Source organism: Colobus angolensis, unplaced genomic scaffold (assembly GCF_000951035.1).
Source record: "Colobus angolensis palliatus isolate OR3802 unplaced genomic scaffold, Cang.pa_1.0 Scaffold131, whole genome shotgun sequence".
Classification (NCBI taxonomy): domain Eukaryota; kingdom Metazoa; phylum Chordata; class Mammalia; order Primates; family Cercopithecidae; genus Colobus; species Colobus angolensis.
In genome coordinates this window covers 4,348,397-4,373,713 of record NW_012114364.1, presented here as the reverse complement: position 1 = coordinate 4,373,713, position 25,317 = coordinate 4,348,397, and the positions used below count along the sequence as shown (strand labels likewise).

Here is a 25,317-nt window from a genome sequence, read left to right as displayed (position 1 = left end):
ATCCTCAAAAATACATGTTATCCCATGAAATGATTCTCAACAGTTTTTAAATTAAGTATATGTCTATTCTGAGGTCTCCTGAGGTGTGATAAAAAGAAGTCAGAGGGTGCCAATGGACGTGGTTTTCTGCCCACACCTCTTCAGATCTTTGCCAAGCCTCTCCTGTGGTGCTCAGATGGAGTGCAATGCCTTCTGCCTGAAGATGAATCCACCCCCAGCCAACCAAGCGATCCAACTAGGCAGTCTGAGTTAGTTAGAACTGTGATAGAACATGTTCATAGGTCCACAGAACTCCCCCCACTGCAGGATCTTCTCATGTCAGATCAAAGTGCTGTATTTTTTTGTGACCAGGAAACATATGCATTTTAAACTATCAACATGAGTTCCCACAAATCGTTCACTTGAGCTGCCTAGAATTCTGCTCATTTGTCTCATGAACTACACCACACAACCTTTAAATATATATATATATGTATATATATATATGTGTATATATATATATATATGTGTATATATATATATATATATATAGAGAGAGAGAGAGAGAGAGAGAGAGAGAGTAGATATATGTGTATATATATATATATATATATATAGAGAGAGAGAGAGAGAGAGAGTAGATTAGATACTTTGGTTTAAAGTGCTACATGCCAATGCCTTTTCTCCACTTAGCCAAAACGTAGGTCACCTTAGCTTCACCTTCTACTTCACTTTGCAACTTCTTGCTGGCAATCGTGTCATGGTTTAGATTAAATATCGCCTTCTTATCCATCTTTCTTAAGTGTCAAGTATAGAGCAGTTGAGATGCAGTGGGTCTAGCTTTTAACACTGGAAAAGTCTCAGCTCTAGGATTTCTGTGAGGGTGATCCTGTTTTGCAACCTGAGAGTAGGCATATCTGATAGGGGCCCCTCCTGAAACCAGCCCAGAGGCAAGTACTGGTTTTTAGTGATCTTATCTGCTACATAGTTTATCTTCAGTTAATTAAAGCTTAGCAATGGGCTCTGCTGAGCAACTGGGCAGGTAACATTCCTGGTTTCTGAATTAATTACTTCCTGAAAACTTTGACCTGAATTACATCAAAAGACACATAATACATGGCTATGAAGAAAAGAGTTAAGTCCTGCAGTTTCTTTCCTGTTGTTTTTGTTGTTGTTGTTTGTTGTTTGTTTGTTTGTTTGTTTGATTTTTTGAGACAGAGTTTTGCTCTTGTTGCCCAGGCTGGAGTGCAATGGCATGATCTTGGCTCACGGCAACCTCCGCTTCCCAGGTTCAAACAATTCTCCCTGCTCAGCTTCCCGAGTAGCTGGGACCACAGACATGTGCCATCACACCTGGCTAATTTTATATTTTTGGTAGAGATGGGGTTTCTCCATGTTGGTCAGGCTGGTCTCGAACTCCTCACCTCAAGTGATCCGCCCTCCTCGGCCTCCCAAAGTGCTGGGATTACAGGTGTGAGCCACCGTTTCCAGCCAGTTTATTTCTTCTTTTACCAGCAGGACAGATGTCTCTTTATCCTTGGGTATGCAAACACTGACATGCTGGAAGAACTTTGTGAATGATTACCTTGGTACTAGGCAGATGGCCTCTCATAATGATTATTACACTCTTGTGGGAGGCAACTTAAACATCATCAGAGAAAAGAAGTGGTACCAAGGTGCAGTCAAGTTGCTAATCATCCATTATTTCACTATAGGAAGCGGAAATAGCTGCTTCCAGCTTTCACTTTGCTTTGCTGTCAATGTAGTAACATTTCAGGGATAAGTATTTTTATGTGGACTCTAAACCTTAACTATACTTAAATGAAAATTGAAATACTACTGTGTTAAACTGACGAGATATAATAAATGCAGCAGATTTTGTTTTACACATTTCTGTGTATTAAGGTGATGGGTTGAAGTACTACTGGCAAGGCACAAATTGAAAATACTCGATGTTTAGCCCCAATAAATTTTTTTAAGAGGGAAAAACATTTTTTAAAGTAAACAATTGAAATTTACTATAAGACGTTACATCCTGTTCTAGGAATGGGGTTATTTACGGTTGGTATTTCTCTGAACCCTGTCATCTTCATAATGTCTCATTATTATGAAACATAATGTTCATACAGAAAGCGTATCAAAAGAAAACTCATAGAAGTCTTGTGTAAGAGAAAACTTGTCCAAGAAGATTGAAAGTTATCTGTTAGAACATGGAAAAAAAGGAATACAGCAGATACTCCAGTGCTGCTACAACAGTCTCCTTCACTTCTCTCTAATTGGCGGAATGATTTTGTTCAGGTTTATACCCCCACCTCTTAGCGCCTGCCTGACTCAGGGAAGGGGTGACTCTGTCCTCGGCTAAGTGGGTCAATCTGACTGGTTTAATCAAAGGCAGGAGTCATGGTCTAATTTCCCTTGTCAGGAGGAAGGATGTGATGCTGATCCAGTCAATGGGGCATGAGGGGAAGTCCAAGGGTGAGTTTCTGACAAAGATATGATGGCTATTAAAAGAGACGTGGGACTAGGCACCATGGCTCTCATCTATAATCCCAACAGTTTGGGAGGCTGAGGTGGCAGGATCGCTTGAGGCCAGGAGTTCAAGACTGGTCAACACGGCAAGACCCTGTCTCTACAAAGAATGTAACACTTAGCTGGGCACAGTGGTACATGCCTGTGACCCCAGCTACTTGGGGGGCTGAGGCAAGAGGATGCCTTGAGCCCAGGATTTAGAAGCTGCAGTGAGCTATGACAGCATCACTGCACTCCAGCCTGGGTGACAGAACGAAACTGTGTCTCTAAAATGAAAATTTTTTAAAAAGAGACAGGGGAACCAGTAATGCCCTCTTTTCCACTGGGTGTTGCCTTGTCTGCATGTGATTTTTGGAACTGCGGCAGCCTTTGGAGGATGGTGAGGAGAACAAGCCTCCAAAGACACAGCTGGCATTCTAAGAATTCCAGAGGTGTAAAAACCTGGATGTCCTTGATGAAAAAATGGTCTCTGAACTAATTCCTTACATTTTCTTTACCTGGAACTTTCATGTCATTAGTTTTTCTCGGTGTTTGAACCAGTGGTTCCCAAACTGTGCTGCACTTGGAAATCACGTGGAGTGCTTTTGAAAGTCTCGGTGCCCAGCTCTCAGCCCATTGCAATTTGATCAGAATGTTGGGGTGGGAGCCAGACATCACTATGTTTTCAGAATCCCCAGGTGATTCCATTGTGCAGCAACATTTGGAAACCACATGGTTTGAGCAATTTTGAATTATATCTTTCATTTCTATCTGAATTTTTCCTAACTGAAACAACAAAACCTAAACTAAAAAAGAAAATCCAGACTGAAAACATTATTTGTGCATTTAGGTACACTGGATAATAAGACGGAAGAAAAATTTAAGACGAGTATAATAGAGTCAACAACATGCTTTCATAGTTTTCAAAAGGAACTCCAAGTCAATTACTTAGCAATCAGTTTGAACCATATTCAAATGTAATCAAGTAGCTACTACTTTTGATAGAGTAGTCTCACTGATTATTTTCTTTGATAAAGCTTTGTATCCACTAAATAACCTGTAGTATAATTTATGTAAAATAATTAAAAGTGAGAGACTCCTTTCATCTTTATTAAATTTAGTCTTTGAAGACTATGTCTACATAACAGAAACAAATATTGGATTCTATTACATTTAATTTCAAGAGAGGAAGACTAGTTATCTTTGTCACTTGTTACAAATCCCCGCGCCCACACACAACACATGCACACCCTTTTTAAAACACCACCGCTGAATCCTTGATTAAGGCCCTTTATAATACCTTACCTCTTCTCTGACCCATGAATTATAATTTAGGAAACTATCTAAGAAATGGCCCATAGTGATTTAAACTCCACATGGGAGACATAGGCCACAAACCTGACAGCTTATTGTGAATCCTGGCAAAATTCTTTGACTTAGCCAATTTACAGAAGAAACATTTTCCATCCTCTGAAAGGCTGTATGTGCACTTATTTTGAGGAGGGGAACTTACCATCATCTACCTCTCCAGATCACACAGCGATGTCTTAAATCCTTTCCCTTATCTGAGATACAGAGGGAAGCTTGTCTATCCTTTCCCACATAAAACCCTATGCACTGGATCCAGCATCTTGCAGAGAATCTGTGTCACCTTTCAACCCTAAAGTGGACATTTCGGCACTGTCACTCCTGACCATGTTTGTGATCACACTACATTGTGATCTAATATGACAGCTGCTAAACTACCAGTTTCAAGGAAAACCTCCTTGATTTCTCACAGCTATTGTTAATCTCATCCTTCTCCATTGCTCAGTTCTTAGACTTAGGCTTCGATTTCTTGCTTCACCTTTAAGTAAGATTATAAAAACTGGACAGATATTATATAAGTAGGCATCCTTATTCTTATCCAAGAGCAGGATAGGCCACTCAGTTTAAAAAACAAACCTGTTTTTTAAAATGACAGATGAATGGGCTTTGCATTTCATAGGTCATATCAGTGTAGAATTTCTTTAATTTTGTAATACACAGAGATAACTTGCTTAACAGATGAGAAATCTGACTACACAATCTTATTCTTTAAGTGAAAGAGTTTTTAAAATATGCATTTAGATAGGCAGTAAGAACATAAAGAAGACACCATAAACTTTGAAACAGGCATGGAATCAGAAGGTTGTTTTTCTTTAATGCTGAGCTATGCTGACAATTATCTCCAATAAAAATGAATGAGCAATGTGAGAGGAATAATCAGTGTCTGAGAGATTCTTTGCATTTACATGAATTGATAGCATTTACCAGATTGAGGGTAAGTACTAATGAAGCACTTCAACCTAATTAAAACTTTCTGAGCTTTCCTTTCCCCCCTTTAACAAAGTTAGATTTTTATAGGATTTAATTTGAAGGTGATGGAAATACAAAGGCAGATTTTTGTCATCCCCAAAGACAGGTTAATAATGCATTCAAATTCACATCTTTTTTCACTTTGATAAAACTGACCTACTTTCCCTTTTAGAGAGAAAATGTCTTATGAAATACTTTTCACATAAAAAAAATGTTGCATTTTGATGCCTTTCTTTTTCCATACTATAATTGAACCTGGCATATCAATTCCAAAAGTTAAATGAAGTTTAGTTCATTTTCAGGTCTGGGCTTTTTAACGAGTTAGCATCTCTGATACTTGAGACAAGCCGCATTCAGTGCTTTGCATGCCTGGGAATTTTTCTGACAGTAGTGATAATGATGCAGATGTTTCTCTTCGCAGGGATTTTCCAACAATGTTGCTAATGAAAACACATGTCTGCTTCCTGGCAAATAAAAAAAAATCATTTTTCAAAACAAAAAATTCAAATGCTTTCATCCTAAAATGGCAAATGTAAACAGCCATTATTTTCTCCACATCATTTTTGCTGTTTTTTTTTTCTCAGCAATGAAGTGATTATTATTTTTTTCTCATCTTGATACGGAAACAACTTTAACAAAATCTTACGCAGATCCCAAGTGAAGTGGAGATGTTTAGAGCAGTGGGGTCAGCCTTGAGAATTGAGTCTTGGAATTGATTTGCTATGTCATCTTAAGCCTCATGTCTGGATCAGCTGATTTCGTTTCAACACAGAAATAATCACAGTTGCTACAAGTATTATGCTCTTAAACTTATGAGTGTAACTTTGTCTTTTGAGTCTTCTATAGATATAAATAATGAAAAAATATCTATATAAATCATGTTTTAACAAATCTTTTTTATTTTAAAAAAATACATGAAATTTCACTCAATTCAGCGAGGTTTCTGTAAAAACAAAATTCCAGATACATTTTGAGGGTTGAGGGAATATTTGCTGCTGCCTTTTCTTTTAAATGTTCATTAAAAGGAACATTTTAATATTGAAAAAAAAAGCCTTTCATCATTCATCAGTTAGCTGTTAAAAAAGAGTTTCCAGCTTATATGCAAAAGAAATGTCCTTACCCTATTGTTAAGCATGGTAACCCATACCACCAGATGGGGTATAGGACAGGGCAAGCACCAGAGATGTCTGTTGTATCTATAACTTGGTCATTAAGAAATGCTTTAAAGTTATTTTTCTATGTTAAGCGGACTATGTCAAAATGCCACATCATAAAGACTACATCAAGATTTTTTTCACATGTTACTATCAATGAGGTCATTATGAGTCTTCTTTACCTCCTTGGGTGAGGGTGCCATTATGGTCATTAAGACATATAATTAAACACTCATCAGAATAGAAGGTCAAAGGGCCTGGGAAATCTGGATAACTCAAGCCAAATAAAGTCAATGGTTAATTGCATCTTGGCTAAGTTTATCTGCACCTTTGGATAGGTGATTATGTGCTCTCTTTCTCCCTTCTTTAAGCTGACACACTGACTGCCTTTTTGTAGATCAAACCTTAGAACTTGATTTAGACTCTGCCTCTATAAACAAAGTGTGTTTAATTATGCATATTTTCTGCCTCTATATCAATTACCTGGTTTAATCTACAAGAAAACAGAGAACTAAATCATTATTTGTGAGGGTCTATTTAGTCCTTGAAATAATGAACTTGAAATAGAACTCTAATGGAAGTCAGCCTTAAGTCAGCATCCTTAAAATCCTCTTCCTTTCCTTCCTCTTTCTTTCTATCAAAGCTGTACATGCGTAAGAGCTAGAGCCCATCTTAGGCTACAAATCAGAACCTAGTGATTGTTTTATAGTCTTGACATCCATCTTTTGAAAGTAATTATACAGAGCCAAGCGTGGTGCATTGACCATAACTTGAATGTAACAGAACATGTGAGAAAAGACATAATGGAAAACTCCTCTCTGTGAAGAGTATAGTCTGGCATTTTGGTAACAGTGAGTCAGGATGGTGTTAGTACAGGTAAGCCCAATATGGAATCTTTAATTTTGTACCTTCTTTTTCTGTAGAAAAATTTGAGTCATCTAATGCATGCACTCAAGTTCCCTAGCTGAGGATGAACAAGGCAATACTCTGTCTTCCTGTTACAACAATTTGTAATGAATTGGGCTTTTTGCCATCTATTTAGTGCCCTATTCATCACATTGTTGTGCCTTTTCTTGGTGATTTTGCTGTTTAAAATTAGACCTTCATCATAGTGCTGAGGTGCTGTCTACTGTTTGTCAGTACACGAATTTGGTGATGTGCCTTAGAGAGAAAATATGTGTTAGATAAGCTTCGTTCAGACATGCATTACAGCGCTATTGGCCTTGAGTTCAATGTTAATGAATCAACAATATGTATTAAATAAGATGTCTTTAAACAAAAAACATTCACTAAATAGTTATGAATTGATTGTTGCTGAAAATGTGACCAGAGATTCAGAGAGACCTAACCATGTATTTTCTCTGGAAATACTGGTTTAGAATTTGCTAATTTAGTCTTTGCAGGGACTTTATACAACATTACTGCAAATAAGAAGAATCAATGGTAGTCCTTATTTTCAGTATAATCAATTCAAGAAAAGAGGTCAGGCCTAGGTATACAGTCGTATCACATGAAAGGTTAAGATCCATAATTTTAAAGGATTCCTGGAAATTTGAAATATGATGAAACTCTTTTTGCAGCCTTTACAGATTACCAAATTGTGCCTCACTGTCCGTCGTGTTAGTATAAGCTGAAGGATGTGGTGAGGGTTGAGACAGTTATAATAAACTCAACCACCTGGTAACTTCTTTGGAAAATAACCAAATCATCTATGTCTCTATTTTGAGATCTATTTTGAATGTCACACAACTATTATCTTAAAGGTCTTTGAATGATTCTGATACCATCACATTGATGATGGCTCCTTTAAAATAATGTAAAAGAATATTTAATTAGTGGGGAAAGTGTTCACAATATTTTAAGTGAAAAATCAGGTTATATACAATCTGGTGCAAGACTGACTTCAGAGACAACTCTCAAAGACCTGCCTCACAGAGCTGCCTGCTCCAGGAACTAGAGTCCTCTTTAAGTCATGTCTGTTTTCTGACCAAGATAATTGCTTAGATTGGTTTTATATCCTCTGGACTGCCAAGGGCAGCTAGTTGCCCAGCTAATGTGAAATTGTCTGCAGGTTATGAGCAGAGCTCCTCTGGGCACCTCGCTCTGCAACCAAGAATCCGTGGTCCCATGGGACATCAATGCTGACTAAGACAAGGAGACAGTCAAGACAGTAAAGACAGTGGGATCTCAGGGTGTATCTGCTTCTCACTGCAGAGTATCTGTAGAACTAAACCTTCCTGAAGAAAACTCACTTTAGTCCACACCTTCATTCATGGCCCAGTGGCAGTTGTAGCAGCCCTGGACTTCAGGCAGAAGCCAACTGCCCTATCTGTCGGGATTACATGAGTGATACTCTCACCATCAAATGTGGACAGAACTTCTGTCACTCCTCCATCCGGCAGCACTGAGTGAATTTATAGGACAGCTTCCCTTGCCTCTCCGGTGTCACCAGTGCCAAGAAGAGCACTGCAGGAGCAACACCCTGCTGGGAAGGATGACTGAAACTGCCAGGATACTCCACATCACCAGGAACAAAACAAAGAGGCAGGCACCAACATGTTGTGCAAGAAGCATCATCGGATCCTGACCCTTTTCTGTGAGCAAGACCTAGAGGTGTGACGTCTCCTGTGTACTCAGCCCCCTGACCACCAGGATCAGTCACCACTTGAGGCCCAGAGAGAAGGGTGCCTCTCATCACCAGATGAGGCTCAGCAGTTGCATTAAGTCTCTGGAAAGGAAAGTTGTAGACATTCCAAAATTAGTAGCCACTCAAGATAGAAAACCTTTACAATTGAGAAACAGGGTGAAAAACCAGATACAGACATCCTTCTCTAAATTTGAGCACTTGAACCTATTTGTGGATCATGAGCAAGAGGCAGTTCTCTCAAGGTTAGCTGACGAAGAGAACATTCAAAAGAAACTTAATGCAAGCATAGCATTTTCAGACTACGTTTCCACAATCAAAGATCTACTAAAGTAGGTGGCAGAAAAGAGTGTGATGTCAGAAATGAAAGTGCTGCTGGGCATCAAGAGTATCTGCAACAGACATGAAAGCCTGAAAACTTCAGCTCTCTATTCACTCCTTTACAGCTTATCCAGTTGCTCTGGCTTCCAGAATGATGTGCAGTTTATCCAGTTGTTCTGGGTTCTGAAGGCTTTGATTCCTGACGGCATTACTGAGAGGCTGAAGTGGTCCATTCACCATCCTGAATTAACCGTCAGGGTTGTAAAGACTCCCTCTTCAGGAAAGGAAAGTGATCTCTATCAGAACAGACAGATGCTGGACAACGGAGCTACAGAATGGTAACTCTGTTGCTTGAGGCACTATTTTAGTCATCCTTCTGCTAAAGGAAAAGGCCAGAGTAGTTGGCATGTATCTGGGCTATGAGTTTGGCAATATTTTGTGTTGCAGTTTGAATGACTTGTCTCACATCCATTCTTTCATTGGTGTTAATTTTTCTGAAATACTAAACTTTATTTCAGTATTGAACATGATTCTAAACCTCTTGCAATCTGTGTGGTAACAGATTATGAAGGATGAACTTGACATTGCTTTATTTTCTGCCTGTAATTTGTGGACAGTAGGTAGAATATTGTACAACTCTCTGTGAACCTAGAACTAAAATTTTTAAAAATCTTCCTATGACTTAAACACACATATAAAATTATGTAATGTAGGCTCTTTCTTGTCTGGTTTAACTCAAAAGAATTATTTTGAGATTATCTATGTTGTTGCATGAGTTAATAGATCATTTGTTTTTATTGCTGGGTAGTAGTCCATTATATAAATATACCACAGTTTGCTTATTCATTCACCCACTAATGGGCATTTGGGCCACATATTGTCTCTCCACAGGGGATGTGGATTGCTTCTTCGCTCATCTCTTGCCCTTATTATTGGCACACACTGGGCTGCCAAAACTCTACCACAGGGGCAGTATACCAATATCTATCAATGTTGGAAATGCATATACTTTTGACTCAGTAATCTACTTCAGTGAATTTATCGTAAAGAGACGTTCTCACACTTATAAAACACAGATATTCAAGGTTATTTCTTGCAGTATAGATTGTAAGAAAAAAAAGCACCTCATTAGAGGTGTACTCAATATGTACTCAAATGTCATAATTTCCAAATAGTGTAAAAAAATAAAGCAAAACAAAATATTAGATTATAAAATGTATGTAATGATTGGCTTGATTAAAAAACTAACAAACAGATTAAAATTAAGTATGATAGATTGTTAATAGTCATTGTCCTTTGGCATGGAATTATAAATCATTTTAATTTCTTGCTTATATATCTATATTGTACATATTTTCTATAGTGTATAGGAATTACTTTTACTTTAAAATCACTTCTTAAAAATTTAGGGTTTTATTGTGTTTATTTTCCCCTAAATATAATCCATTTAAAAAGGAGTACATGTGAGTTATTTAATTTTTTTATAAAGATGCCTTGGCTCAATAGATTCAGTATGACTAAGGCTGGGCTTATCAATTACATAAATAGATGTTGGAGCCCCTCAAAATTCTCTCATTTTCTCATTCTCAATTTCTCCTAGAGGGTAAAGTATACACAAAGTCTTCTTCTGACAAAGAAATAACTCACAAATTATATTTTATAGCCTACATTTTCCCTCTGAGCTTTAGACCTGCATATTCAGCTGTCTACTGAACATCTCCTCCTAGAGATCACAAGATGATTCACACAACATTGTCTGAAATCAAGCTTCTTAACCCACATCTTTTACCATGCCATCAAACTGGACCTCTTCCTATCTTTTGTAACCTGAGCCTACCATCATCAAATTACATTGTTTGCTCCCTAATTATACTCACCGTTGTTAACATCTCTCACCTCCCAAACTATAAGTCTTGTTTTTAACCTTAATTCATTTATGATGCAGTATTAGTTGTGTGTCAAATATTATATGGAACACACTTAAGCTAGAAATTTATTCATTGTTTATCTGAAATTCTAATTTAATTGGGCATCCTGTATTTTTATTGCTACATCTGGCAACCTTATTATTAGCTATAAACATTTTAATTCAATCAACTGAATAATCAGGTTGGCTCTTATTCACTGAGTTCAATTTTTTCCTCAGTGTTCATTTGATTAGCTGATATGACTCCTATGACAATGACAATGTATCCCTAATTGTTCCTAGATAATATATTCACCTGATAAAGACTTATATTAAAAAGTAAACCTTATTTTACAACCCTTGCAAACTTTTAAGTACGCTAGTAAATTTCAAGTCTGCTGAGCCAATATCTAAGCACTTCGCAGTCCTTCATAAAGTTTCACATCAACATAATCCAAACAGTAAAAATTAAGGCATATTTGAATCCCCAAACCTTGTTTGAATTTTACCCAAAATAAGCAAATAACGATCATTTAGTCACTTTGAATGGTGCTATGCTAATTGAAAATGACGTCTTCCCAAAATTTTGCTCAGGCATTTCCTGTCACAGGGGATTCTGGCTGTGTGACAAGGACAAGACAGGGAACAGCTGCCTTAAGGGAATTCTTATTTGAACAACTAAAAAAAAAGAAAGAAATTTCTTCTTGGTGGCTTGGCCACCTGCCATCTAGAGTAGAAACACCCTGTTATTTGTGATCTCGTTTTTTCCTTGAAGTTATTAAATGATTTGTACAAGTTATTTAATGTGAACTACTTTATTAAAGTTATATGGATTAAGAGCCACCAGGAAATATAAACCAATTATAAAAATAAGTAGGGAAATTAAAAGTTAATAGCATTGCTTTAAAATTATAGTCATTCTTCGGTTTCATAGTTTCACAACTAATTATTCTGCTTTTATATAATAGAATAATTAGTTCTGAAACTATAAATTTGAGCAAAATATATTCTATTTACTTTGGAAAATTAAGTGTGTGGCATAGTCATTTTAATTCACCTAAAACAAGTGATATAAATAGCTTCTGGACATTTGAAAATTGGTAGAGACTTTTGAGGACTGTGCTATATTATGTACTTGTAGTCCTGATGCCTCCCTACTGAGCTCCCACAAAACCAGAATCAAATAAAAAGATGTACTATTTACTGTCAGGAACAAGGAGACATTTAATCCTCTCTGTTAAGTGTTTCTAGAATACCATCCTAGTGGGTCTCCCCATCCTTTACTCATCATTTAAGAGGTAGACTGTTGGAGACGTTTCTCATGTGTCCTTCTCATTAAACTTAATATATAAACATCATTTCAGAAAAAGGCCCAGTTTCTTTGTAACTTGACTAGGCAGATGGTTAGATATTTAAGGCCATCACTGTGTCCAGAATCCTTCTCATCTTCATCTAATCTGAGCATTGGAGATGATTTGCAACTGGAGACTACATTTTTCTTCAATCTGGTAATACCATTTTCACAGAAATTGGTTTTAAGACATGAGATTGGTCATAAATTATGAATAATTTCAATTTGACTTTTCTGTATCTGCAGTCTAGTTAATGTCCTTTAAAGCAAATCATAAATGGCATGTATCACATGGAAGCAAAATGTCTGAGTCATGTAGCTGAGCTCAGAAGTATGCTTGTGGGCTGTAAGAAGTAGACATGAGGTTTCAGTGCTATTAAGATTGTATTCTATCCAGGCGCCCAGTAGTGCTCAAATCCTCTTTTGCATTCCATCCTTCCTTCTCAGGGATTACTACCAAAGGAAGCCAGGTACAAGGGCCATAACCAAATGAGAAACAAAGTACCACTTTGTTATCAGCATGGAAAGCACCCAGATCTTCTCTAGTGAAGCTTTTTCTGATAAAATATAGATTGGAGAATGAAGACTGGGCCCAGATGCCTAAGTAAACCATATCTTTTACTCCACCTTGAATCTAAGACACCTGGCTTGGCCTAGAAGGTGGAATATAAAATGAGAAGACTAACTATATCAGCTCCAAGCAGGTACCCCCACCTAAGTTCTTGTGACATGGATACAGAAAGAGAAGAAGGTGTATCTCACAGCAGCCAACCTTTGAGAGACACTATCAATAACACTAGTAAAGCCATGACCTTGTACAGTTCCTGCATGCTGATCAGTCACATGTGCAGATCTTCCTTCCATAAGGATATTGGGGCAACTAATAAGCAGATGTGCAGAGGCTAAAATGTGTGCCAGTGGGCAAGAAATGTTTAATCCCAAAGTATCACCTTTGCATCACATTTGTTTTCAATCGTCAGATTCAGTGGAGTTTTTGTTTTGTTTTGTTTTAGTTATAAGTAATGCCATCCTATTAATAACTTGGCTGTCAGATACATCTTGTCAGGATACAGATGTATCTTGACTGAAGTAGTAGGTTCTAGAGGTAGTAGTAGGCTCTAGAGTAGGCTCTAGAGGTAGGCTGATTTTGTTTCTTGAAGACAATAGTGATATATTAATGAGTGTTAACTGAAGTTTCTTCTTCGGTGCCAAAAGGAAGCACTTTGTAGCCAAAGGCACTTAACATTGCAAAAGCATGGTTTAAAATACCAATGAAAGTAATGGAACTAACAGCCTAAATGAAAGTATTATATGTCCTTTGTGACTAAAAACTGGAGAGTTCATTTGTTTTTCTTCCTTGTTTGAGGACTTACGGAGTATTTCACATGGCACAATTACCACTGAACCTAGGAGGAATGCTTCCTCTCCAAGACCTTGACCTATTCCTAGAGTTTGTCAACTGGTAAAACCAGTTTGCCACATTTATTTTACCAGTAATACTATCAAATGTCTGCTTTAATGGTGGAGCCCTTTTTTATAACTCATTTCGGTCTAATAAAGATGTTGTCCTTTGCTTCTTTATACCTGTCAGTATTTTGTCTTGTCTGAGGAGTGATATGTTTTCATCAAAGTTGATGGCTGCAGAGAAATGTAGAAAGATAGTATTCTGGAAATTCTGTCCTTCTTGGATTTTCACTGGATCCATTTGAGCCTTGATGATCTTACGGTAGTAGACATGACTTGTAAACAGTCTGTACCATTGCCATTTCTTTTTTCTTTTTTCTTTTTTCTTTGTTTTGCAAAAAATGACTGTCTCCAGGCAGTGAATTCCATACCCTAAATTTTTTAGTTTATAGGAATTCTAATACTACAGTTTTCAACAATATTTTTCACAGTTACAAAAGCATATAGAAAAGATATATGAAAACTATAGGGACAGCTATAGCTTTAAATATATAAAACTTATATATGACTGCCAGGTTTTCAAAATGAAAGGAGAAAAGACAATAATTAGATATTTTTAAAACATCTCTTCCTTAGTAGATGAATCAGTTATTTTCACAAAACTTCCTAAAATAAGCAGACCAAGTTGTTGGTGACTTAAACTCTATTTCTATTTTATTCTAGTCATATCAAGTACAGTATGCACATTTACATCAGGGCACTTAATTTTGCAGGCATGGACTCCATTCCACTGAATGCAATTAATCAAATGATCCACAAATTCATTTTAGATACTTCCCTTGGCCTAAAATCTGCTTTCAAGAAGCCTGCAGTATTATTATATTATGATAAATACATTGTGGCTTAATATTATGAATGTTGTCCAACTACCCAGGTAGCCTATAATTGTAAAAGAATGTGGGGAGCTAAATTTTTATTTTTAATGTAATGAAGATTTTAAAATATTTTAAAGTCAGATAACATGCCAAATAATTTTTCTTTATTCAACTCTTATCTGAGATTCCCAATTGGAAAAATCAAGAAATCCATAAAAAAACTATAGATAGTTATAGATATTAATCTTAATTTTTACATTTTTTTCTTATTGAAAAAACATTCTTACTTGCTTTTTAAGAAAAGCCATACACTTAGCAAGGCTTAATGCACACTCCAATGTGCTAAGATTTAGACCTCATATCATTTTCCCATGTGGCCTTTCATTTGCTCTGATAATACCTATTAGATGTCTTTTCACTTTTTTCCCTCTTGAGATAACTTAGTCTAATGTCATTTTGTTGTTGAAGCAATTACTTTTTTTTTTCCAGTCACTGATAGAGAGAGATTTATATGATGCTAATTGTAATTCTAGACATTTTAGTATCCAACCCATCTATAACGAGGCACTACAAAATCTCTGGAGCATCCTATGTTTTAAAGAGATGTTCTTATCCATTAAATATATCTACTGTTTTCCATGCTTATAAACTTTGTGGAATGAGGATGAATGTCATGTTTTTATTATATGAAATACATTCTTAGATATATATGTCTTTATGTTTCAACCCCCTACTTTTAGCTTCTGAAATCATGATTAAGTTTCTGAATATTTTCATCTCTTTAAAATATTTCCTGCTTTCCTATGTCTTAAAAAATATTTTTTGCTTTTTAAAAAGTCAGTCTTTCAAAGTAGAATTTACAGACAGTAATAGTTCTACTTTTTAGTGTGTTGTTCTAAGAGCTGTAATAATCACATATGATCATGTAATCATTACATGATCATGAATATACAGAACAGTTCCAACATTCCCAAAAATTTCATCATATTTGGTAATCTGTTGGTCCTCACCCTTAACCTCTGGCAGCCTTTGATCTGCTTTCTGTCTCTATTGTTTTGTCTTTTTCACAGTGTTACATAAAATCACTATAATATCTGGCTTTTTTTTTTTTTTTTTTTTTTTTTTTTTTTTTTTTTTTTTTTTTTTTTTTTTTTTTGCTTAGCAACATGTATTTGAGATTCATCTACACTGCTGTATATACGAGTAGTTGTTCCTTTTTAAATAAATTTTGTAGAGATGGGGTCTCACTATGCTGCCAAGGCTTGTCTAGAACACCTGGGCTCAAGTGATCCTCCTGCCTCAGGCTCCCAAGATGCTAAGATTACAGGTGTGAGCCACTGTGCCCAGCCAGTTGTTTCTTTTTAATGCCAAATAGTCCACTGTATGGCTATACCACCAGTTAATTATTCATTCACACCTGAAGGTTATTTGGGTAGTTTCCAGTTTGTGCCAATTATGAGTAAAGTTGCTAAAAGTATTTCCATATTTGTTTTGTATTGTTTTGTATGCAAGATAAATAACTTGTTATTTATCTTGGATAAATAGCTAGAAGCAGATGAGTGGATCTTACAGTAAATGTGGGTTAAATCTAGCAGGAAACTGTTACTCTATTTTCTCAAATGACTGTATCATTTTGTATTTCCACTGGCAATGTTCAAGAGTTCTGGTTCTTCAGCAGGGCACAGTGGCTCATGCCTGTAATCCCAGAACTTTGGGAAGCCAAGGCAATCGGATCACTTGAGGTCAGGAGTTCGAGACGAACCTGAACAATATGTTGAACCCCATCTCTATTAAAAATACAAAAAAAAAAAAAAAATTAGCTGGGTGTGGTGGTGGATGGCTGTAAGCTACTCAGGAGGCTGAGGCAGCAGAATTGCTTGAATCTGGGAGGCAGAAATTGCAGTGAGTTGAGATAGTGCCACTGCACTCCAGCCTGGGTGACAAAGTGAGACTCCGTCTCAAAAAGAGAAAAAAAATTCTAGTTCTTCAACATTCTCACCTACACTAGATATTGTCAGTATGTTTTTTTAACCTACACATTCTAATAAGTGTGTAGGTGTGTCTAAGTATGGTTTCAATTTGAATTTTCCCAAGTGATTAATGATGTATCTTTTCATATTTGCTACCCATATATCTTCCATGATAATGTACCTGTTCAAATATTTGACCCATTTTTAATTGTGTTGTTTACTTTTTGGCTTTTGACAGTTTTATTTTTTTGTTTTTTTTTTTTGAGACGGAGTCTCGCTGTCGCCCAGGCTGGAGTGCAGTGGCCAGATCTCAGCTCACTGCAAGCTCTGCCTCCCGGGTTTACGCCATTCTCCTGCCTCAGTCTCCCGAGTAGCTGGGACTACAGGTGCCCGCCACCTCGCCCAGCTAGTTTTTTGTATTTTTTTAGTGGAGACGAGGTTTCACCGTGTTAGCCAGGATGGTCTCTATCTCCTGACCTCATGATCCGCCCGTCTCGGCCTCCCAAAGTGCTGGGATTACAGGCTTGAGCCACTGCGCCCAGCCTGACAGTTCTTTATAGATTCTGGATATGAGGCCTTTCATCAGATACATGTTTTGCAAACATTTTCTGCCAGTTGGCTTGTCTTTTCATTTTTTTAACAGTGTTTTTCCAAGTTTCTTTTTTCTTTCTTTTTTTTTTTTTTACTATGATTTTAGGCTATCTTCTTGGTTTGTAGGCCCTCATATTAACAAATTTGCACTAATTTCTGATTGGCAAAATTATAAGTTTCAGAATTGGAAGGAACAGAAGAAAAGAGACCCTAAAGATACCATAGTTCTATGTAACATTTACTTGAGGAATATAACAATCAGGAACTTTTTTGGCAGAAAGTCCAACTGTAGTGGCTTAAACAAGAATGCTTTTCTTCGTTATAAGAAATTCAGAGATAAGCAGGTGTTGGCATGCATTTAGAAGTTCCATGTAATCAGAACTGACATCCTTACACTTCCTTGGTCCTTCTCTCTGAAGTTAAAGGTTGCCACTACAGCTGATAATATCCACACACAAGACAAGAAATAGAAGACAGAGAAAAGACAGCACTTTCACCATGAGAGCAACACTTTCCTAGCAGCTTCTCACCTGCTTCCGATTGAATTGTCATTGGACAGAAGTGTGTCATATGATCAGACAATACTTGGAGAAGGGGATTGAAACTGGGGATTGTGTGAGATGAGTCTGTCCAGTGTCTGCCTCAGCAGAAAGTTTTAAATAACATCAAAATACAAAAGGCAATAAACCTCTACTATAAAAGTAGAAGAAAGAACAATCAAAATCTAGCTTTAAATTCAAGGTTTTTTAAAACTTGCTGCTGGCTAAACAACTAAAATTTAATGGCACTTTTCCAATTGCATCTTGTGTATGTATATAATAGTAATAATAGAAATAATAGCAGCTATTAGAATGAAAGCATAATAAGCATAATGGGTTGTGGTTTATGAAGTCACATACTTTTCTTTGATTGCCTCTTTGAATATAGTCTTTTACATAATAGACAACTAAGGTACACAGATAGCAGGTTACTTAAAGTCACATAGAAAAGAGATCCAGAATGAGAAACTCACAATAAAGGCTGCCATCCCTAACCTACCTTTCTGTACCAATTAGGGTTTTCAAGATCAAGAAGAACTATACAATGTAAAGTTTATATTGTGATAATGTTTGCATGACCTGTGTGTGTAAACTTGGTAAATAAATTAAAGTGAAGCTTGGACTTCATTTATACTTGTTATTCTCTCAGGGATAAAATTTCCATCCAGAAAAAGTATTCTATTTTCATTTAAATATAAAGAAAAATAAAATGGAAATTTTTCACTTAAAAAACTGAAAACAGCCCTTCTATAGTGAAAATTAATATTGTTTCAAACATTAATTAAAAACAACCATTATTTTTTACTTTCATAATTTAGCCCAGGCGCCTAACACATTGACTAGAATTGCTCCTAAATGAATGTTAGCTGAACAAATGAATAAATGAACTTTCTGAACCAACTCACTATAATTTTATTGCTTTTTTTAAGTTAATATATTTTGTTCAATTTTCAGTAGCTTGGAATAAGTTCTAAACATGCAAAATGCTATTGAATCTGTGCGATTTATTCAAGGTTAGGAAATTACTAATGCTGAAATATAAAGTAAAACCCCTATGAGTTTCTATCAGTTATTTGGCTTACACTAGGAACTAAACCCATTTTACCAATGTAATGTGCTTACAAATGCTGTAGCTGAAGTTTATCATACATTCTGGGACCCAAAGGATTCAGGAGTCTATAAGTCCCACTAATAAGCCCCTCATTAAAGGACATATAACTGTTTTCTCTTTTCCCTTTAAGAACTCTCTCAGGGTATCTGGTAAAATACTTCGGCTTTCCATGACAACTTTCTTCAAAATTTTACAAATACTTTATAAATTGTCCTTGAAAAGTAAGATAGGCGTGGATATATTTTGTGCCTTAGGAAATGAGAGGCTAAGGAAGTTCATAAGGTGACACAGCTAATGGAAATAGAATTAAGATCTCCAGGATTTGATCTCACTGTACAACTAGATCATGTCCTCTTCAGATCACTTTTGAAAACCAGCTAATCAGAATCTATTGTGTTTTGTAGAAAAAAAAAAGACTGGCAATTATATTGGATTCATTCCATTAAATCTTCATATATTATCATCATAAAGGAAGATTAAAATGATATTTCACTCTGGACTAATGAATTTATTGGTTTCAGAATTGTTGCATTGTATATTTGCAGCCATCACTTGTTTAATTGTATCCACTATATAAAACCTAGATTTCTTTATTCAAAATACAAAGAAATGCTTGTAACACCTGCAAGTTTTTGTTCACACTGATGCTGCCAAAATAGTAGCGATCTGATGCTGTTTTGAAAGTCTGACAAGGTTGAAAGAGGAAAGATTTTGAAGGGAGATAGAGATGAGGTGCTGTACCAAATCTGCAACAAATTAGCTGTGTGGTCATCGGAATGGTCCTCCCTCTGTGATTCAGTGTCTTTGTGTGTAGAGGGCCCAAATCATAAGTTAGGAGAATTAATTGAGCTCATAGATATAAAATGCTTAGTATTACATTTGGTCCATGGTGATTTCTCATGAAATATGTACCAGAATTATGGTAATTTACTCCAACAAATATTTATTGAATGTTTTACAACTGCCTTTACTCAGTGCTATCCAAGTGTGTTTTTACAGCTTACTAATCATTACATATAAGAAGAAAAGGTATAGCTTAATTCCTTAGATCAAGATTTATCAATCTCAGCACTTTTGATGTTTTGGCAGATAATTCTTTGTTGTGTGAGGCTTCACTGTGCACTGTAGGAATTTAGCAGCATCCCTGGACACCACATGCTAGATGCAGTAGCATCCCACCCCTGCCCATTTATGATAACCAAAAATGCCTCCAGACACTGCCAAATGTCTCCTGGAGGGCAACATTGTCCTCAGTTGAGAACTACAGCCCTTGATCAATTATATGTAAAGAGTGTTCACGAACTGCTCATCCTAGGAGATTTTCCCCAAAAGATCCATGGTCAAATAAGATGAGAAACATCAAATGCCAACAACAGCATAACAATGATAGCTAATTTTTGGAAACACACTACACATGGCAAACTGTTCTTATCTTATTTATTCCTCATAACAGACCTAGAAGTTACTTAATATTTTAAGGCACATTTTTAAAATGAGTAAATTGAGGATCAGAGAAAGTAAGTAACTGACAAACATCATACAATTTAATTGCACAGCTAGGGTTTGCTTCCAAGCCATCTCCAGTCTGTGAAATTATCTACTACACAGTATTGATCCTTGAATATCCCACTTTTTAATTCAAAATCAATTTGGGATCTTAAGGCTAATTATTCTTAATTTGTGATATTTATTAGGTTACAGGTATTTACTTGATCTCCAGCACTTACAAAATTACCTTTTGTTTTAATCAATCGATGACAGTATTCCAATTATTTGCTAAACTATTGTCTTCATAAACATCCTTGGATGCAGGCAAAGTCACTTTCCCTGGCAATGTTAGCCAAAATAACTTCAAACAAATTCAGATGGCCAGGAACTATGGAAGGAGGGACTCACTCTGCTTGAGGGAGGCAGAAAACATTTAATAGAGGAGACAATATTTGAATTTGACCTTTTATCATCATATTAAATTTGGACGAATAAGAGTCTGCCAGGTGGAAGGGCATTCCTAGCAGAGTAAACGGCATTTGCAGAGACCTGGGTAACTTGGAGAGTTTGGTATCTCTGAGGAATGGTGGGGGTGGAGAAAAGAAAAGAGGAAAATAGAACTAGAGAGAAGACTGAGTTCTGTATTATTATCTGTGGCTTGACTCCTGTAGGTATTTGCCCTAATCACCTTTGCAGTAAGGGCAGCAGACAGCCAAGAGCACAGTAGAGACATGGTCGGGTAGGTACTTGATGATCACCAAAGTGTGTATTGTTTGATGGCAGGGAGACCCAATTAAGACACTAATGCAATGCTTTCAGCAAGAGGTAATGAGCTAGGGTGGAATGAAGGGTCAGATTTGAGAGAGTTTATTACAAGAGAAGCAGGTCAGGGAAAATCCTCCTCTGAAATGGGCTATTAGAGCAAATAAGTAGAATTTATTTTTGGAAAGTCTGTCTCTATGAAATAAAATAATGCATTTCCAAGGAAATAACCTGGAAGTGTGTTTAGCAGCTGTTCAGGTAACCTGGAGAATTTGCAGTAACATATCTCAGATTCCACAAATGATCTTCTGGAAACTTGTTCCTGTCCCCATTCAGATTTCCCATAGAAATTGAACGCCTCATAATTGTTAGGTGGAGATTCAGAGCTAAAAGTTAGATTCTGAATTGCGCTGTTCCCTTTTTAGTACTGACTACTTTGTCAATTTCCTTCTAAGCATGTCACCTGGGAAAGATGAGTCAGCCTTGTGGCGCTCCAACCAAATGTATCTGAGAAATTATGAGCCAGTCAAAAATGTAGGGAAGAGATTAGTCCCAGACCCTCAATAAATAGTTGTTGAATGGGTGAATTAATCAAATGTTGAATTCACTTATTTCATTTTTGACTTAAGCATGTAAAATAAGATTAATAAAAAGGAAGAAAAAAAAACTTTAAACCTTAAATTGCAGTTTTTCCCTTACCTTTTTTACTGAAATAGCTAACGGATCACTCCCCAAAAATACTCTAGCCTAGTACCAAATGGACTTTTATTGCATGCATTATGGAATAAATTTTTATGTTTACTATTTAAATCCAAAATGAACATATAGTCCAACACATTTAACCTTGTTACCTTTTTCCAAACATTTTCCTCAAGGTATCCTTTAAGGTTTTTTTCTGTACTTTGTTTAAGATTAAGCAATTTATTTTCACCATAGATATAAAGATTTTATAATCCCATCCCTGGCATTTTACAAGAAACAATTTTTTTCTACTACATTTTAATGATTTCTGTAATTGTATCGAAAATCACAATGGGTGATTAGATATCTTCTGTTTAAGGAGTGCTATTAGGTACATTCCTAATCATCAGACCTATTTTATTTTGTGATAGAGAAGTTTTTTCCTACAATGAAAATGTAATTTTCTTTCTGCAATAAAAGAATTATTATTCTTAATGTTCTTACACATTCTTCTTTTTATGTGAACATTTTAGGTGTATCAATATATGCATGAAACGATAACTGTTAATGGCTGTCCCGAATTCCGTGCGAGGGCAACAGCAAAGGTAAGGCTTGAGTAACTTTAAAAATATACTTGACTCCAGTTATCTAGTAATTGACTGTGCGCGTGTGTGTTTCAGGTATTCTCGTGTGTACACTGTAAGAGAATTTAGACATCAGTGGCAGCCCAGAGTCTAGAACCAGTACTACTTCTCAGGTAAAAATCCTAATGGAAAATTGAACGTTTCTGCTGCTTCTGTAGCTTAAGAAAGGAGAATGATTTCATTAAACTCACTTAATGTCCATTTGGCACAAGCAAATCTACTGGTTCATTGTGGGAAATACTATATGATTTTCTGACACATTCTTCTGGTCCGAAAGAACCTGTATCATATTCAGTGCATGAAGATTTATTTGCACCGGTCTAAAGATTTGATTTCAATTAGACAGGAAAAGAATTCACCTGACACCCACTGATCTAGGATACTTCTGTGTATTCAGCTGAGCAGTGGGTAACTTGCTGAAAGGGTGTGGCATTGAACTACAGAAAAGGCCTGTCACCTTTTGTAGTAGTGAACACATCTGCCCTTTAAAAACTTAAATCTAGAGATTGTAGAGACCCTACTAATGGAAATGTTATACCAAGAGGATGGTGAACTTATCAGGAAAATAGGCCATTAGGAAATACCAATTTTAAACTAAAATCACTGATGCAGCTCTTCTTTTACAAACACACAAATGTTATAATAGAAACATGACTTGCTTTTAAAAATACTTTATTTTTCTAATAATGTATAAGAAATAACCATTGAAAATGATTAGAATTTTCCATTTAATTCCTTTGTGTTACATCAACGCTTGTTTAGTTTCTCTCTTGAGTTTTTAGTTTTTACTCTGTAACTGAACACTGTAGATTTGTAAGGTTTTTTTGTTTTGTTTTGTTTTCTTTTGTTTAAACTCAGGGGGGAAAAAAGGGTGTTATTATCATTATGTCATGCTTTGCTTGTACTGAAGTGGAACACACACAGAAAAATGATCCCTACGTGGTTTAATTAAGGGGAAAGTGAATTGTGTAGTGTTTTACCATTCTCATTTCTTATTCATGTAGAACAGCAGGATAGCAGCATAATGTTGCAATAGCACAATATTTTCTGGTTGTTTCTGGGCTGTCTGCATTGCATCCATGTCAGCCATTAAAATCTATGCATGACAACGAGGTTTGCATGAGCAAATGCATGTAGCTAAAAACAAGCCATTGTTTTCATGTCATTCACTACGTTTCACTAAATGCAGACAGTAGCGTAATGCTAAATTGATGTGATAATGCTGTGTGTGGAAAAGAATGTACAGTTGTTGGGAATAAATATTTTCACAGTGTTGAGTAAGTCACTTTATAGTAGGCATCTAATCAACTGTGGTCAAGGTGAATTAATAAAAGTGAAAAATAAGCAGGCAGGGAATCATTTCTTGATAGAAACTACCTACATGCTGTTGTTTTATTTCTATGGGGTTAGAGGGAACTAATGGTAAGTTGTTTTCTTGAACTCATTTAATGAAATCAGTACATGAATTTTAAAACATATTATGTCCATATTAAATGGTGTTTTGTATATCTAGGCATAAAACCATTGACTAGTCATATTGCGTATTTTGTTATAATAATTGAAATATTAATGTATAATATAGGAAGCAAAATCCTGTTCCTGATAAGATTTCTCAGTATGGAATGATAATAAGGAATATTGGTATAAACTAACAATAATCTGTTTGAATCTATTATTTTATTTTAGTTTTCATTCTCTTTAAGGCATCCTTAATTTTTTTAAAAAGTTAAATTTGCTAAGCTTTTCGGTTGGCAATAGCAAGATTACATATGTATTCAAAAGTATGTATACATATAAGTGCTCTTCAATTTATTAAAAAAAAACTTATGAACTTTTATGTACAAGCACCAGATTAGACTGTGTGTCATACAAAAGAGTGCAAGACACCATCTCTGCTCTTAAGGTGCTCATATTCAACATATGTATAAAACAATTATAATAGTAGATAATACATATAACAAAGTTATTTGGACTCCAGGACTAGGAAGAATTGCATCTAACCAAGGTAACTGGAAAAGATTTTTATGAAGACAGGAAAATTTTGTCATACCAGATAAGCCTTAGGAAGCTGGAAATAGATGAGTGGGACTTTACCAAAGAAAGAAATCCTAGATGGCATCTAAATAAAGAAAGACCTCTGCTTTTTGTGTTCTTTCTTTCACAGGAGAATACTATAAAAATATGAGAAGTTGCCTGAGCTACCCACTGCAAAGCATATGATTAGCCTTATTTCCCTCATTTTATTACCAAAAGACCGTCTTTTTTTTTTTTTTTTCAGGCAACAGTTGCAGCTTTTGCAGCTAGCGAAGGCCACTCCCACCCTCGAGTAGTTGAACTGCCAAAGACTGATGAAGGCCTTGGTTTTAACGTGATGGGAGGAAAGGAGCAAAATTCCCCCATTTATATCTCTCGCATCATTCCTGGAGGGGTCGCTGAAAGACACGGAGGCCTCAAAAGAGGAGACCAGCTGCTCTCAGTGAACGGAGTGGTATGTTTATAAAATAACCAGAGATTTTCTCTTTAAGCACATTCTTTTTTTTTTTTCCTCTGCTATTACTGAAGTCAACGTTGAAACCCTAGAACAAATATTAATTTTATGTCTAACCAGCTTTCTAAACATTGATGTATATTAAACCTATAAAAGCTGTAATATAATTTTTATGTCTCATTTCATTATGTTCAGTTATGATAAATATCAACGAGTTGAAAAAACATCCCAGGAAATTAATCCAACTAGCAGACTTTCTTCCCATAATACTCCAAGTAACATTTACAAGAACAGAGTAATTTCGAGATACTTTTTATCCTAAGTTACTATAAACATATACATACATTTTAAGAATAAAGACATAACTCCTTACTTTGTAATGTGTGTGGGTTTTTCATTTTAATTACAGAGGAAGGGTAATTTTAATGTTTATATAATAATAACACATATGAAAAAGGCTAATGCACTCAAAATTCTTTTTTTTTTTTTTGAGACGGAGTCTCGCTCTGTCACCCAGGCTGGAGAGCAGTGGCACCATGTCAGCTCACTGCAAGCTCCGCCTCC

General features: G+C 36.0%; 1 protein-coding gene across 1 annotated transcript in view; it reads left to right on the top strand.

The window, feature by feature from the left end:
- The window catches only part of LIN7A (lin-7 homolog A (C. elegans)), a 150,303-nt gene that overhangs the window by 71,245 nt on the left and 53,741 nt on the right, over nucleotides 1-25,317 (top strand). The window contains exons 3-4 of the mRNA XM_011934118.1: nucleotides 22,155-22,226; nucleotides 24,544-24,753. Of these exons, the coding sequence (XP_011789508.1) occupies nucleotides 22,155-22,226; nucleotides 24,544-24,753 (282 nt within the window). The remainder of the gene's footprint in view (nucleotides 1-22,154; nucleotides 22,227-24,543; nucleotides 24,754-25,317) is intronic.